Raw genomic sequence first — 16420 nt, 5'->3', positions numbered from 1 at the left:
TGTCAAGGCAATAAACAACTATTTTACTTTTAAAAGACAACTGAAGGCAGCCCTCTTTCGGGAAGTTTTTAATGTCTAATGCTGTATTGCTTTTAATATTCAGTAGGAAGCCGCCCAGGGTGGCTGGGGAGGCCCAGCCAGATGGCGGGGTATAAATAATAAATTTTTATTATTTTTTATTTTTATTAATTTTTATTATTATTAATTTTTATTTTTATTATTTTTATTATATAACCCCTCTCCCCACCTGCAGGCCAAAGTGGTACAGTCCATTTGGCCCCCTTGTTTCTGAGCACGTGCAGACGCAACCTCTAGTTAATCTAGAGCAAGCCCCACCCACTTTTCCTTTTGCGCCAGCTTTGCAGGCCTGAGCTCATCCTGCACGGGAGCCAGGGGACCAAAAACTCACATACATTGTCAGTCAACGTGACGTCGGCTCCACGGGTGAGAAGCATGCGGATCACCTCAATGTGCTTATGCTCAGCAGCCCAGATAATGGGGGTCCAACCGCCGCTATCCTAAACATGGGAAAAGAGAGAGAGAGGAGGCTTGTGTGATGGCAACAGAAGGCCTGTGGCTCAAAAGGCGGTTGTGTGCTATTGGGAGAATTGCATTGCCTGCCAATTAGCTGCTGGGGCAAGTTCAAGGTCAAGGTGCCAGATACAGATCTATCTTGCAGATACAGTTCTATCAAGAGGACTTTCCCTTCACCTGCTGAGAATTGGACCTCCAGTGCAAGAACAAAGCAAATCTCTCCCAAATAAATAATTATAATGTCTATTATGACATGAGGCATTGCTTTAGACACTTGCAGAAAACCTTTATTCAGTGAGGGAGGCTACCCAAACATGATTTAGTTACCGATATTCATTTTGTTTGTTTTTACTTTTTATATGTTTGTCCTCAACAATGATGGTTTCAGGCATACTTGTTTCTTAAACCAGTTTGTGGATTTTACCGTATTTTTCGATCTATAGGATGCACCCGACCATAGGACACACCTTGTTTTAGAGGAGGAGAAGAAGAAAAAATTCTCCCTCTCTATGCTCAGCGCCCCTTCAGAGAAGTGGCAGGAGAAACGGAGCCCCTTCCATTTCTCCTCCCGCTTCGCAGCTCTCCCTCTCTGCTGAAGCTAGGAGAGTCTTGCTCTCCCGGCTTCAGCAAAAGGAACCCGCAAGTTCCCGTTGCGCTCCAAAGGCTTCAGGGAGTTCCTGCTGCGCTCCAAAGGCTTCAGACAGCTATCCCTGAAGCCTGGAGAGCGAGAGGGGTCTGTGCACACTGACCCCTCTCGCTCTCCAGGCTTCAGCGAAAGCAACGCAAAGCCTCCGGAGCGCAGAGGAAGCGCTCCCTCTGCGCTTCGGAGGCTTCACGTTGCTATCGCTGAAGCCAAGGAGCCTGCATTCGCTCCATAGGACGCACACACATTTCCCCTTCATTTTTGGAGGGGGAAAAGTGCGTCCTATAGAGCGAAAAATACAGTATCTATACTTTAATTACAATTTCATTTCTGTACCGCATGAAGAGCTCTTTGACCAAGCAGTTTACAAACCACCTAAATAATTCATTTTAAGCATTGCTGTACTTCAGTGTGTGTTTTCACAAAAAATAGTTGTAGAACTGCTGTTTTCAATAAATCTGTTTTAAATATTTTTGCTCCCTCGTACACAGCTTCGACTATTTACACAGAGATATGTGTGAGTGTGTAAGTGCCACAAAATAATAAACATGCACAGACCAAGATGTGGAGGGGGGAGGGGGAACAATGCAAGTCCGCCCCAATTTCCACTTGCAACGAGCCCTATACTCACCTGGGCGTTGACGTCCACCTGCCCTGTGGAGAGCAGCAAGCTGACCATCTCCACGTTTCCATTCTTGGCAGCGTGATGGAGACAGGTAGAGCCATCATCCTCCTGCAGTGGCACCACCGGGATGATAAAAACCAGCAGAAATTTATTTATTGTGGTTGATTTATTCCTTCATCCTGAAGGAATCCAGTGGTGGCAAACACATCAATTCAGTGGTACCTGTGGCACCGATTCAGTGGTACCAGTGGCACCGATCCCTCTCGCTCTCCTGGCTTCAGCGAAAGCAACGTGAAGCCATGGAACCTGCATTCGCTCCATAAGACGCACACACACTTCCCCATACTTTTTAGGAGAGGGAAAGTGCATCTTATAAAGCGAAAAATACAGTAAATGGCATCTCTGCCCCTACAATGAAACCCTCTCACAAACAGCCCAAATATCCCTCTAAGAGGGGCGCCTCCCCCACTCTCATCCACACAGATAATAATTCTCTTCTTGACCTTAGTGTAAACGCAGCCGCCCCTTTTGACCAGGTAACGCGCTAACTCCACGTGGTTGTTTGCGACAGCCTCCATCAGCGGGGTCCGGCGTAACTTGTCCACCGTGTTTATATTGGCACCAGCCTGGGGAAGAAGAAGAAAAGTTAAAAAGGGCTTGTATATTCCCCACTGTGCAAGCCCAAACCTAGCTCACATGTCACACTAAACAGTTTAGCCAGACACTAAATTGACTAAGTCAACTAGTTCATAGGATAGGCTCACCTAGTTCATAGGATAGGATAGGCCTAGTTTGTAGGAAAGGCCTAGTTTAGTCAACCAACAAAGATAGACCTAATTTGTATGTCATCGAGGAAGGATGGGCAGAGATATTAGAAAAGTTTGAGTGGCTGAAGGTGGCAGAGTTGGTGAAGGGAAGGCTAAAGAATATAAGAAGAAAAAGGATTGGGAAGATAAGATGGGGCAAAACTGCAGATAGTTATACAGATCAAACGGATGGAATATTCTTGCCAATGACAACTGGCCATGGAGTTTTGTTTGTTCTTACTTTTTGCTGTCATGATGTTTATTTCAGGGTAGATAAAAAACAATGATTTTAAATAAATAAAATCCATTTTTATTTATTTATTTAAATCAGAATTTTTTATATTTAAATTGGATTTTTAAAATAAAATGCTTTTGGAGGAAAAACCTTTCTAAAGCTAGTTTTCAATTTAAGATACATTATAGTCCAAGTGCTATTCATCAGGAAAGAAGGATTTGTTTTAAGTTTTTCATGTGTGTTAAAACAAAGTCTACGGTTGTTGTTGTTTTAAAAAATTGTTTAACCACATCAGTTAACAAACACGGATACATATGTTATTGTTTTAGTTAAATAAATTGTTTAAATTGCTATTAAGAAAATGATTGTTTTTCTCCTTCCAGCAGAAAAATTGTCCAGATATAAACAGTTAACTTATTAAACCTCACAATAATTTCATAATTATCGTTCTGCGTATTTCTAACAGTACAGTGGTACCTCAGGTTACAGACCCTTCAGGTTACAGACTCCGCTAACCCAGAAATATTTCCTCGGGTTAAGAACTTTGCTTCAGTATAAGAACAGAAATTGTGCTCTGGTGGCGCGGTGGCAGCGGGAGGCCCCATTAGCTAAAGTGGTGCTTCAGGTTAAGAACAGTTTCAGGTTAAGAATGGACCTCCGGAACGAATTAAGTACTTAACCCGAGGTACCACTGTATAACCAAATCAGTAATTTTTAATATAACTGTAAAAACTACTCTGAAAATTTATTATTTCAAAAATGAAATCTTCATCTGGTTGTAAATATTGAGATTATACCAGCAGGCATGAGTCTTTCTGTAAAAAAAATTTTTTTTAATCAAATCACTGACTAGTGATTTAAAGTGTGATTTAAATCAAATTGATTTAAATCCACCCTGGTTTATGTTTCTTTCTTTCCTGTTCCAGTTGCAAATTGTGGGGATGGGAGTTCAGGGCAAAGAGTTCAGCTTGTATTCAGGAGAGGCTAGAAAGGCAGCAGAGGCCCAAATGTGTTAGTTTCTGTTTCCCTCACTGAGCAAGTGCTGGTAGTCACAGGACTATGTTTTCATTCCACAGTCCAGATACTGTTGGATTGCCACGGGAAAGGGAGACGGGATGTGACGTTTACTGGTTTCCTGTTTCCTTGTTCTGTCGTTTCGTTGTTGGAGTTGCTCTCTGCTTCTCACAGAGACAAGATGTAGATTTGTATGCTCTCTGCATAGCTTAGAAATAAAGCTTAGCAATGTAGCCATACCTGCCTCATCCTTCTGTTGCGGACTCTGCGTGTTTTATACTCTGCTGGGCTCAAGTGAAGATGAGCCGTATCAGCTCGGAGGACCGGAGCTGAATTTTACTAACAAAATGCACAGACACACGACACAAACACACACACACGTGTCGCACCTGCAGCAGGACATGGCAGATTTCCAGGAAGCCCTTCTGCGCCGCGGCATGTAGCGGGAATCGCTTGCTCTGCTGCTCGCTCTGGAAATTGGGGTCCAAGCTGTCCACTGGAAAGGAAGGGCAGACGTCTGGGAGCCGAGAGAGATAAAGCAACTTGCTAAGCAGGACGCCTCAGGGCTACTTCCCAAGCGCATGCAGAAGCGGCTGTAAAAAGCAAGTCGCTAATCTCCCTAACACGGATTTCAGTCCTTGGGCATGAAGAGGCATTGAAAGACTGGGAAAGAAACCTGTCTTTTCACTGCTCTCTCCACAAGGTCCTCCTCGAAACCGTCAGGGGTCTGTGCGCATTCCGTTTGAGAGCTCACAAAACCCCAAGGGAACAGAGGAGGCTGCTTTATACAGAGTCAGACCATTGGGTCCACTGCCCACTAAGCTGCGGCCCTTCCCCAGGCAAGAGGGGTTTTGCATGCACTCATGGGTCCCCAACGCTTGTGCCCTAGACGTCTTCATACGCTGCCTACTGAAATTGATGGATGCTGAGACACAGTTTGCAAAAACAGATACAGTGGTGCCCCGCAAGATGAATGCCTCGCAAGACGGAAAACCCGCTAGACGAAAGGGTTTTCCGTTTTGGAGGTGCTTCGCAAAACGAATTTCCTAAGGGCTTGCTTTGCAAGACGAAAATGTCTTGTGAGTTCCTGCGGGGTTTTTTTTCCTCCCCGCCTTTTTCCCAAGCCACTAAGCCGCTTAACAGCTGATCCGCTAAGCTGCTAAACAGCTGATCCGCTAAGCCGCTAAACAGCTGATCCGCTAAGCCGCTTATCCGCTGATCCGCTTATCAGCTGATCCGCTAAGCCCGCTAAGCCGCTAATAGCGCTAATCCGCTAATGGGCTTGCTTCGCAAGACAAAAAAACCACAAGACGAAGAGACTCGCGGAACGGATTCTTTTCGTCTTGCGAGGCACCACTATACAGTGGTACCTCGGGTGACAGATGCTTCAGGTTGCGCACCGCGCCGAACCCAGAAGTACCGGAACGGGTTACTTCCGGGTTTCGGCGCTTGCGGATGCACAGAAGCACCACATCACGCTTTGCGCATAATAATAATAATTTATTATTTGTACCCCGCCCTTCTGGCTGGGCTTCCCCAGCCACTCTGGGCAGCTTCCAACCAAATATTCAAATACAGTAATGCATCCAACATTAAAAGCTTGCCTAAACAATGGCTGCCTTCAGATGCAGAAGAGCCGAATCGCAACCCGTCCGTGCGCAGACGCGGCGCTGTGGGTTGCGAACGTGCCTCCCGCACGGATCAGGTTCGCAACTCGAGGTTCCACTGTAGAAATGTTTTAAAGCATGCAGCCCACGAGAGCATTCCCAAACCACCTCTTAGCCATATTATGAGGATACTCTGTTAATTAATTATAATCCAGTCATAATTAATTAATTTTTATGTAATTTGTATATTGCTCTATACCCACAGGTCTCAGGGAGGTTACAATATAAAACCACATAATAAAAACAAAAAAACTACCCCAACACATTTTAAAAGGGCATTGGATATCAATCAGCCAAAGGCCTGGTTTAAGAAGAATGTTTTTGCCTGGCGCCTAAAGGTGTATAATGAAGGCACCAGGCGAACCTCCCTGGGGAGAGCATTCCACAGACAGGGAGCCACTGCAGAGAAGGCCCTTTCTTGTGTTGCCACCCTCCAGACCTCTTGTGGGGTGGGGTGGGGGGCACACGAAGAAGGGGCCTCAAATGATCTCAGGGTCCAGGTAGGTTCATATGGAAAGAGGTGGTCCTGGGGGGTACTGAAGTCCTGAGCCGTTAAAGGCTTTAGAGGTCAAAACCAGGCCTTTTTAAATTTTTTAAAGTACAGTTGTACCTCAGGTTACAGACGCTTCAGGTTACATACGCTTCAGGTTACAGACTCCGCTAACCCAGAAATAGTACCTCGGGTTAAGAACTTTGCTTCAGGATGAGAACAGAAATCGGGCTCCGGCAGCGCAGCAGCAGGAGGAGGCCCCATTAGCTAAAGTGGTGCTTCAGGTTAAGAACACTTTCAGGTTAAGTACGGACCTTCGGAACGAATTAAGTACTTAACCTGAGGTACCACTGTATGCTTGTTTTTGCCACTAGCCTCCCCATCTGAATGTCTACAACGCAGAGGATGAGAGAAAAGGATGCTCAGAGGAACTTACGCAACATCAGGACCACTTTCTGGAGCTCCCCTTGCTTGACCGAGAGATAGAGCTGGCGGGGGTGAAAACGCAGCTTCTTGCGCCTGAGAGAGATCACAAAGGAGCCAGTGTGTTGTGGCTGTTAGAGTGTCGGGCTACGGCCTGGGAGACCACAGTTTGAACCCCTACTTGGCCAGGAAGCTCACTGGGTGACGTTGGGCCAGTGATTCATTCTCAGCTTAACCTACTTCACAGGGTTGTTGCAGGGATTAAATGACCCAGTGGAGAACCATGCGAGTGCCCTTGAGCTCCATGGAGAAAAAGGTGGGATATAAATGCAGCCGATATATGACAAAATAAATAAGAGGAAGGCCGATGCCTTTGCCTCACAAGCACATCTTTAAAATTGCTCCTAATCTGCTTTACTGTAAAACCCCACGACACTGCTTGAAGTTAATAAATATTCACCAATACAATAAAAACAGTAATAAAGGTAAAGGATCCCTGGATGGCTAAATCCAGTCAGAGGCGACAATGGGGTTGCGGCGCTCATCTCACTTTCAGGCCGAGGGAGCCGGCCTTTGTCCACAGACAGCTTTCCGAGTCGTGTGGCCAGCATGACTAAACCGCTTCTGGCACAATGGGACACTGTTACGGAAACCAGAGTGCACAGAAACGCTGTTTGCCTTCCTGCCGCAGAGGTGCCTATTTATCTACTTACGCCGGTGTGCTTTCGAACTGCTAGGTTGGCAGAAGCTGGGATAGAGAAACGAGAGTTTACCCCGTTGCGGGGATTTGAACTGCCGACCTTCTGATCAGCAATCCCAAGAGGCTCAGTGGTTTAGATCACAGCACCACCCGCGTCCCAATAATAGCCAGTCTTGCTTCCATGAAAACAGAGAGAGAGAGAGCGCTTCACTTACCGCTCGGATTCCTGCACCACCAGGGCTCGCTCCAGTTGTTCCCGGCCGGGCCCTGGAGGCAGGCCTTGAGCGGACAGTACTGCCCCGTTTGGTAGGGTCAGCCGTGGCCCCGCACTGTCGATCCCTGGGCCGAGACCCGCCATATCGTCCTGCGGGGGCTCTACGCTTGAGCCCCCCCGCATCCGAGCACTGAGGAAAGGAGATCACACAGACCTGTGAAATAATCTTGTATACACTACACAGTGGTACATATACTTCATGTTACATACGCTTCAGGTTACAGACTCAGCTAACCCAGAAATAGTACCTCAGGTTAAGAACTTTGCTTCAGGATGAGAACAGAAACCGTGCAGTGGTGGCGCGGCAGCAGCGGGAGGCCCCATTAGCTAAAGTGGTGCGTCAGGTTAAGAACAGTTTCAGGTTAAGAACAGACCTCCAGAACGAATTAAGTAATTAACCTCAGGTACCACTGTACATTTAAAGTGCAATGACACCCCTGTAACAGACTTGCTTCCCCCCACCCACCCCCAAAAAATCTTGGGAACTGTAGTTTTCTACTGGTGCTATTAGGAGAACCCTCACAGAGCTCCAATTCCCTGAGTGGTTTAACAATCCCTCTTCCCAGGGAACTCTGGGAATCATAGCTCTTTGCTACAATTATGCATTGTTTATGGTAAATATTTTTCTATTGTCTAATCTTTCTTTTTTCCTTCTTTTCTAAACATTGCTAGAAATATGAAAATAATTATGTATATATGCATGTGATTGAAATTTGTTTTTTGTTTTTTATATTCTTGTATTATTTAATAAAATTAATTTTAAAAAAATTAAAAAATACAATTATGCATTTATTTCTCATCTCTGAGAGAGATGAGAAATAAATGCATACTGTAAATGTTTTGTACAATGTTTTATTTTAGGCTTAATGCCTAAAAACGTAAGTCACCAAGGAAAAGCCCGCATTATTCCTTTTCTGAGGAGCCAGAGGTCCTGGTTCCTAGCTGGCCAGCATTGGTCTCACCTGGGCTGGGTAGTGTCAGCACGGCCTGTGCTCTCAGGAGCTCCCTGGCCGTGAGAAGGTGGAATGGGGACAGGAGTGGAGGTGTCCGCCTTGGCTATCGTGATCTCCTGGGCCTCAGAAGCATCTTCCCCACAGTGCGGACAGAAGATCATGCCGTTGAGCTGCGACACGCAGGCCTTGTGGAAGCGATGGGCCACGCGGAAGTCAGGGTGGCACTCCAAAAAGGTGCCCTGGGGCAGGAAAACAGGCCGTGAAGGATCCGAAAGGGGCAAGGGAAATAAATAATAATAATAATAATAATAATAATAATAATAATAATAATAATAATAAAAAATAAAAAAAAAATTTTTATTTATACCCCGCCCTCCCCAGCCAAGACCGGGCTCAGGGCGGCTAACACCAAATTGATTAGAATACAGCTGTCCAGACTACATGGGCCAGAAAAAAGCCAGGGAAGTCCCCAAATAGGAGTTTCATCACAGAAGGAGAAAGGGAAAAAGAAAGAGGGGAAGGGGATCAAGTTGATTCCAAGCCAAAGGCCCTGCGGAAAAAAATCAGATCCCGCAGGGCCCTGGTCTCATGAGGCAGAGCGTTCCACCAGGCCGGAGCCACTGTTGAGAAGGCCCTGCTCTGGTTGAGGCTAATCTAACTTCCTTAGGGCCCGGGACCTCTAGGGTGTTGCTATATATGGACCTTAAGATCCTCTGTGGGGCATATCGGGAGAGGCGGTCCTGTAGGTACGGGAGTCCTCAGGAAACTCCTGAGCTCGATGGCTGAGCTTCCAGAAGTGTCCCAGAGCCCTCTCCAGACAAAGGCAGCAAACAAGGGTGGGAAGCAAAGGGCCTTGGCAACTGTCAAGATGTAAGAAACCTCTCTGGGTTGACAGGGCCTAGTGTAAATATTGGAAGCCTGGCCCTTGCTGCTGCAGCTCAGACCTGAGCCTCAACAACAGGCCTCAAGGGACCTTGGCTTGCCCCTGGTCTGGCTCCAAGTATTAAACTGCCCCAAGATGCCGAGATGGGCACTGGCTTGGGCGGCTTAAAAAGAGGATTAGATAAATTCATGGGAAGATAAGGCTGGATCAGCCATGGCAGGTCTGCCTCCACTGTCAAAGGCAGCATGCCTCTGAATATTAAAGGTAAAGGGACCCCTGACCATTAGGTCCAGTTGTGGCCGACTCTGGGATTGTGGTGCTCATCTGGCTTTATTGGCCGAGGGAGCCGGCGTACAGCTTCCAGGTCATGTGGCCAGCATGACTAAGCCACTTCTGGAGAACCAGAGCAGCGCACGGAAACGCCGTTTACCTTCCTGCCGGAGAGGTACCTATTTATCTACTTGCAGTTTGACGTGCTTTCAAACTGCTAGGTTGGCAGGAGCAGGGACCGAGCAACAGGAGCTCACCCCGTCACGGGGATTTGAACCGCCGACCTTCTGATCGGCAAGTCCTAGGCTTTGTGGTTTAACCCACAGCACCACCCGCGTCCCGCCTCCGAATATTATTATTGATTAAATTTGTATACCACCCTATACCCATCGATCTCAGGGCGGTTCACAACATGAATACCTGTTGGTAGGACTCGCAAGTTGGGCACCTGCTTGCTGGCTTTCCAGAAGCATCTAGAGGATACTGGACTTGATGAGCCTTTGGCCTTATCCAGCTATGTTCTCATCTACACTTTTATTCCCTCAGCCCTAAAAAACAACAACTGCCAGCAACATTTATATTCCACGTTTCTTTCATCATGGGATTCTCAAAGGATCATCCATTTGGGCACAGACCAGACCCAGACCCAGACCTAGCTTTGAGACTTGCCGGTCTGTGTGGTACACAAATTTAATTAATAATAATAATACATGTGGTGGCTTCATCTGTTTTGAGGCCATACTATGTTCTTTCGCCAGGGCCCAGCACAGATAGGCGCAATCTGGAATCACGATCTTCCTCTCAGACGCCTCATGAGTTCTGGCGATGCCTCCCCAATTGTGACTTGCTAGCAAGCCCTGCAAACCAAACACCCTCCTTCGGGTTTCCTTTCCTCACCGCGGTGCAGAAGTAGCCACACCCAGGGCAGCAGTGATGCTTCACCATCCTGGCTCGGTGGGCCTCGCACAGGACCATGAGGGGAACGCGGCTGGAGGGACGCATCGTCTCCCGCTTCAAGATGCTGCTGCTGCAGCCGTTCAGCTGTGAATAAGCAAACAAGATGGTCGCTCTCTTGCTCTCTCCGGCCTACGACTCACAGTGAGGCAGGGCAATACTGCTTTAGACTGCTCACATGCCCAAATGCTCCTCTCAATCAATCAATCAATCAATCAGCGTCTGTGTTTCTGTGTACATGCACAACACCTTTCAGAGACATTTTGCCATTCTTCTTCCATTTGAGTCCGAGAGAGAGAGAGGGAGAGAGAGAGAGAGAGATATGTCTCCTGATCGGCTGAACCTGATGCATGACATGCACAGGTAATAATGATAACGATGGCGATAATAACAATAGTAATCGCTTTCATCACCATCGCTAGTGATTCTTATGCTTAACCATTAGAACCTGGAACAAAACATTGCAGTGTATCCTTTTCCTAACAGGGCACTCCCATTCAGGGTTCCAGACAGCCGGTTTTTTAACTACAGTAATTAAAAGCATTTCTGGCCTGCTGGCCACCGCAAACAATTTCCTCCAGACAAGATCATTCCACTCTTCCACAAACACCCCCTTGGTTTTCTTTTCCAGCTGAAGCTCTGCATTCTGTAACAACTGAGAATAAGTCGTCCTCACTGGGTTGCTGATGGATCTGTTTTTTTGTTCTGTCCCCTTAAGGTTTAATTGTTTCAAAATACATATATATATGCACATGCAAACTTTGGGGCAGCCCTGAGCAGCCGATACCTCCCTCTCATTTTCCTCAGTGGCTGCACTTGAGTTCCATTTCTGTTGGCACTCGTCACCTGAGTTTGCTGCTAAAAGGAAAAACGATGATGCTTTATAATAAATGAAGGGCCTGCAATGGATCTCTGGGGTTGTAACGGGGCAAAAGGAGGAGGACGAGGCCTCTAATATATGTTCAATAACAGCTTCTTCCAGATTTTCCCTATTTTCCTACCTCTCCATCTGCACTCTCAGTTGCCATGCATTGATTTCCAGCTTGCTGGCTGAGGCGCTCAATGGTTGGAGCTTCCATGCGGCAGGAGCAGAGGGGCAACTCCTCAAAGCGCTCCGTCTCCAGAGAACTCGTCTCATTCGACACCCCTGTGGCGGGAAAGAAAAAGGGGAGGAAATAGGACCCAGAAATGGCTGCTTTTCACAAAACAAAACCCTGCCTCTACTGCATAGCCTTCTCCCTGGATGCTGCAACCATCCCCTGGTCGCACAAGTTGCATCCAAAACCCTCCTCTATTAACCCTTTACAGAAATGGCGTTTGGCACTTGAGGTTGAAAACACTTTTAAGCTAGCTATTTATGTTCGTGGAGCGATCTTAATGCACGTGAGCAGCAAAGTTTTAAAATGGCATCTTCACTGGCGTTAGCATTCCAATCAATTTAATCCTCCTAAATACTTAAAATGTACATTACGGAGAATATAATACGGTTCTCGTTAAATGGAGAGGTATCTTTAATAATATTCAGAGGGCCTTCTCGGTAGTGGCACCCGCCCTGTGGAACACCCTCCCATCAGATGTCAAGGAAATAAACAACTATCTGACTTTTAGAAGACACCTGAAGGCAGCCCTGTTTAGGGAAGTTTTTATTGTGTTTTTATTATGTTGGGAGTTTCACAGAGTGACTGGGGAGGCCCAGCCAGATGGGTGAGGTATAAGTAATGATTTATTTTATTTATTTGTTTGTTTGTTTATTTAATGGCATTAAAGTTTTTAATGTCTGACGTTTTATCGCTTTATTATTATTATTATTATTATTATTATTATTATTATTCTGTTGGGAGCCACCCAGAGTGGCTGGGGAAACCCCGCCAGATGGGTGGAGTATTAAGAATAACAACAACAACAACAACAACAACAACAACAACAACAACAACATATTATATCCTTTTAATGTGAACTATGTTTGAATACTGCTTGGGGTGGGGTTTTTTTGGTTTTTTAAAAAAAGCCTCCTCAATTTGTCAGAATAACAGTACCAAACTATAGAGCAGAACAGTTCTCATTAAAAGGACAGACATCTTAAATAATTATATCCCTTTAACAAGAACTTCACTTGAATTCTGTTTGGGGTTTTTTAAGTCTCCTCAGTTTGTGAAAATAACAGTATCAATATAAAAAAATGACAATTAGTGAGTGACTTTTCAAAATGAATCTTGAGGCAGAACCAGTAAAATCTGACACCTGAGGCAAACCACCTCAACTTGCCTAACGGTAAAGAGTTTTGCCCTGATGTCTCCTATTTATAGCCAATGGATGTGAATAATATTCAAATAAGTTTTTTAACAATTCTCCTTGCCTTCTATTCTGGGGCGACCCAGGCCGTTAAGATTGCTTTCAAAGACAAATTAAAACTAGTTGCACATAAACACAGAGCAACAAGACAAATCAGTTTTTGAAAACTTGGGTATGAGTTTGCATGAAGACATCGCAATTCCTAAATGAAGTCTACTGGATACCCAGTTGGGTTGAGGAGCAAGGAGACCTCATTCTGCATTTGCTATCAGTGGTCAAGATCTTCCAGTCTCCTAAGAAGGGGCCTGTTGCCACCATCGCTTCCTGATCACCAGCCTGCCCAGTGTTAAAAGAGGTTATTTTAAACTGAGGCAAAGTCTCTTAAGCTCCATCCACTGTGGAGGACACAGGCATGAAAACTTCTCTTAGGTCAACCTCCTGCGACCTTCAGATGGACTACAACTCCCATCAGTCCCAGCGAGCGCAAGAGGCGAACAAGGAAGTAGTGAACAAGGCTTGCTCAAAGCCACCCAACCCACAAATTCATAGCTGGGTTTGGACGCACCGGCATTGTTGGGGGACAGTGCCCCCTGGTTGGGCAGCTCCAAACAGCCAAGAGGCACCTCCGTGTACTCGCTCTGTGTGGTTGCTGGGCCACCATTCAGCCCTGGAGAGGGAGAAAGAGAAAAAGGAATGTCAGAAGGGAAGGGAAGACAACCATTCCAGCCTGCCAGGTGCCTCTGCACTTCATCTTTTTAAAAAAATCATGCCAAATTCCACTGCAAGGATGTCAAGCCTCACGGAGGCCCTCCAAATATCGTTGGACTACAAATCCCATCATCCATTGCCATTGGCCATGCTGTCTAGGACTTCTGGGAAATGGCGGTTTAACATCGTCTGGGGCTACAGACGGAGCAGCACAGCCTCGGCTGAGAGAGACAGAAGGGCTGTGAGGATACACTGGACGGGCCTGGCCAATATACAACACACCACATCATGGGTTTTGTATTACTTAGCGCTACAAGGGGGGAAAGGGGGGAAAGCTGTGGCCCTCCAGATGTTGTGAAATCACAGCTTCCATCGTCCCTGGCCATGCTGACTGGGGCTGATGGGAGTTGGAGTCCAGCAACACCTGGAGGTTCCCTAACCATGTCTTACTGGTACAGTGCTACCTCGGGTTAAGAACTTAATTTGTTCTGGAGGTCCGTTCTTAACCTGAAACTGTTCTTAACCTGAGGTACCACTTTAGCTAATGGGGCCTCCTGCTGCTGCCATGTGATTTCTGTTCTCATCCTGAGGTAAAGTTCTTAACCCGAGGTACTGTTACTGTAAAGCTGTTCCTCTGACCCAGGCAGAATTCCAACAGGTACTATTTCTGGGTTAGCGGAGTCTGTAACCTGAAGCGTCCTTAACCTGAAGCATCTGTAACTCAAGGTACCACTGTCCTGCTCTCGTTGTGGCTTCATCTTCCCAACTTTCTCCCTCCCATCCCAGGTCGTGGCTCTGGAGCCATTAGACAAGCACTCACCTCTGGCATCCTTGGGGTTGGGTTCTTTGCGCTTCCGTTTGCGCATCGGCTTCACCCAGGGGCTGTCGTTCCGCCAGCGCTTCCGGGCCTTTCGTTTGGAGCTGGAGGCTGCACTCTGGAGCAGGAAAAGGGGCAGGGTGAGAAAACGGTCTGAGGAAGGTGCTGTCGTTCGATCGGGAGGCTTTGAGTTCCACATCTGGCTTCTCCACTTAGGAACATATAAGGAGCTGCCTTATACTGAAGGACCAGGTGCACAGCCTGGGAGTCATTCTGGACTCCCAGCTGTCCATGGAGGCGCAGGTCAATTCTGTGTCCAGGGCAGTTGTCTACCAGCTCCATCTGGTACGCAGGCTGAGACTCTACTTGCCCGCAGACTGTCTCGCCAGAGTGGTGCATGCTCTAGTTATCTCTCGCTTGGACTACTGCAATGCGCTCTATGTGGGGCTACCTTTGAAGGTGACCCAGAAATGACAACTAACCCAGAATGCGGCAGCTAGACTGGTGACTGGGAGCGGCCGAGACCACATAACACCAGTCTTGATAGAACCACACTGGCTCCCAGTACATTTCCGAGCACAATTCAAAGTGTTGATGCTGACCTTTAAAGCCCTAAATGGCCTCAGTCCAGTATACCTGAAGAAGCATCTCCACCCCCATCGTTCTGCCCAGACACTGAGGTCCAACGCCAAGGGCCTTCTAGTGGTTCCCTCACTGTGAGAAGCCAAGTTACAGGGAACCAGGCATAGGGCCTTCTCGGTAGTGGCACCCGCCCTGTGGAACGCCCTCCCACCAGATGTCAAAGAGAACAACAACTGCCAGACATTTAGAAGACATCTGAAGGCAGCCCTGTTTAGGGAAGCTTTTAATATTTAACAGATTATTGTATTTTAATATTTTGTTGGAAGCCGCCCAGAGTGGCTGCGGAAACCCAGCCAGATTGGAAGGGTACAAATAATATATTAGTAGTAGTAGTAGTAGTAGTAGTAGTATTCTGAGGCCACAATCACCCCACACGGTTGAAATTTCGTTGTCCCTGAGAGGGGGCAATGACAATAAAGATATTATTATTATTATTATTATTATTATTATTATTATTATTATTATTATTATTATTAAACTGGGTAACCCCCAAGGGAAGAAGGCTCAGAGCCTGGGGAGAAGTGGTGAGACGACAATGAGTGGTCAGAGGGTGAAGACTGGGAGGAGGAGGTGTTGGAAACTGAAGAGGTCACAGGGCTAAGTGAGCAGGAAGAAGCTGAGGAAGAGAAAATCTAAAATCAGAGGCGGAAGCTGAAGCAGGAGGCGAGAGGGGGCCAAGAGGCAGAGCTGAGTCAGGCTGGTGAAGAAGTCAAAGTGTCTCCCCCTCCTGCTGCGACCAGCTCCCCTCCGCCTTGGTCTCCCAGGACCAGAAGAGGTATGAAGAGGGAGGAGCAGAGACAGGTGTGTGACGGAGTCTCAGATTACTTGGGAAGGACCCAGGGGAGAAGGAGACGTAGGCAGCGGTCCCCACAACTGCCTCACAGGGCATAGCTGTCAACTTTTCCCTTTTCTTGCGAGGAATCCTATTCGGAATAAGGGAATTTCCCTTAAAAAAAGGGAAAACGTTGACAGGTATGCCACGCGGCAAGACCTACCGAGAAGAGTTGCTCTATTCATTAGGCCTGGCACCCTAGAGCAAACCTTGTTTCTTCTAATAAAGAGTTACTGTATTTTTCGCTCTATAGGACGCACCGGACCATAGGAGGGGGAGAAGGGGGGGGGAATTCTCCCTCTCTCTGCTCAGCGCCCCTTCAGCAAAGCAGCAGGAGAAACGGAGACCCTTCCATTTCTCCTCCCGCTTCGCCGAAGCGGTGCTGCGCAGCTCTCCCTCTCTGCTGAAGCCGGGAGAGTCTTGCTCTCCCGGCTTCAGCAAAAGGAACCCAAAGCGAGTTCCCGCTGCGCTCCAGAGGCTTCAGGCGGCTATCCCTGAAGCCTGGAGACCAAGAGGGGTTGGTGCGCACCGACCCCTCTCGCTCTCCAGGCTTCAGCGAAAGCAACGCAAAGCACTTCGGAGGCTTCGTGTTGCTATCGCTGAAGCCAAGGAGCCTGCATTCGCTCCATAGGACGCACACACATTTCTCCTTAATTTT

General features: G+C 47.1%; 1 protein-coding gene across 3 annotated transcripts in view; it reads right to left on the bottom strand.

Moving 5' to 3' along the window:
* The window catches only part of EHMT2 (euchromatic histone lysine methyltransferase 2), a 38631-nt gene that overhangs the window by 10050 nt on the left and 12161 nt on the right, over positions 1–16420 (bottom strand). For 2 of the 3 annotated variants that reach the window (XM_081901378.1, XM_081901380.1), the window contains 11 exons: positions 14292–14406; positions 13329–13430; positions 11473–11618; positions 10415–10558; positions 8374–8603; positions 7353–7541; positions 6451–6533; positions 4247–4374; positions 2306–2428; positions 1809–1910; positions 414–518 (listed from right to left, as the gene is read on the bottom strand). In XM_081901378.1, coding sequence (XP_081757504.1) covers positions 414–518; positions 1809–1910; positions 2306–2428; positions 4247–4374; positions 6451–6533; positions 7353–7541; positions 8374–8603; positions 10415–10558; positions 11473–11618; positions 13329–13430; positions 14292–14406 — 1467 coding nt within the window. The remainder of the gene's footprint in view (positions 1–413; positions 519–1808; positions 1911–2305; positions 2429–4246; positions 4375–6450; positions 6534–7352; positions 7542–8373; positions 8604–10414; positions 10559–11472; positions 11619–13328; positions 13431–14291; positions 14407–16420) is intronic. The other variant, XM_081901379.1, reaches the window with a different exon arrangement.

Source organism: Podarcis melisellensis (genome assembly GCF_964234715.1).
Source record: "Podarcis melisellensis genome assembly, chromosome: 2".
Taxonomy (NCBI): domain Eukaryota; kingdom Metazoa; phylum Chordata; class Lepidosauria; order Squamata; family Lacertidae; genus Podarcis; species Podarcis melisellensis.
Note: the sequence above shows the minus strand (reverse complement) of the source record. Positions and strands in the feature narration are given on the sequence as shown.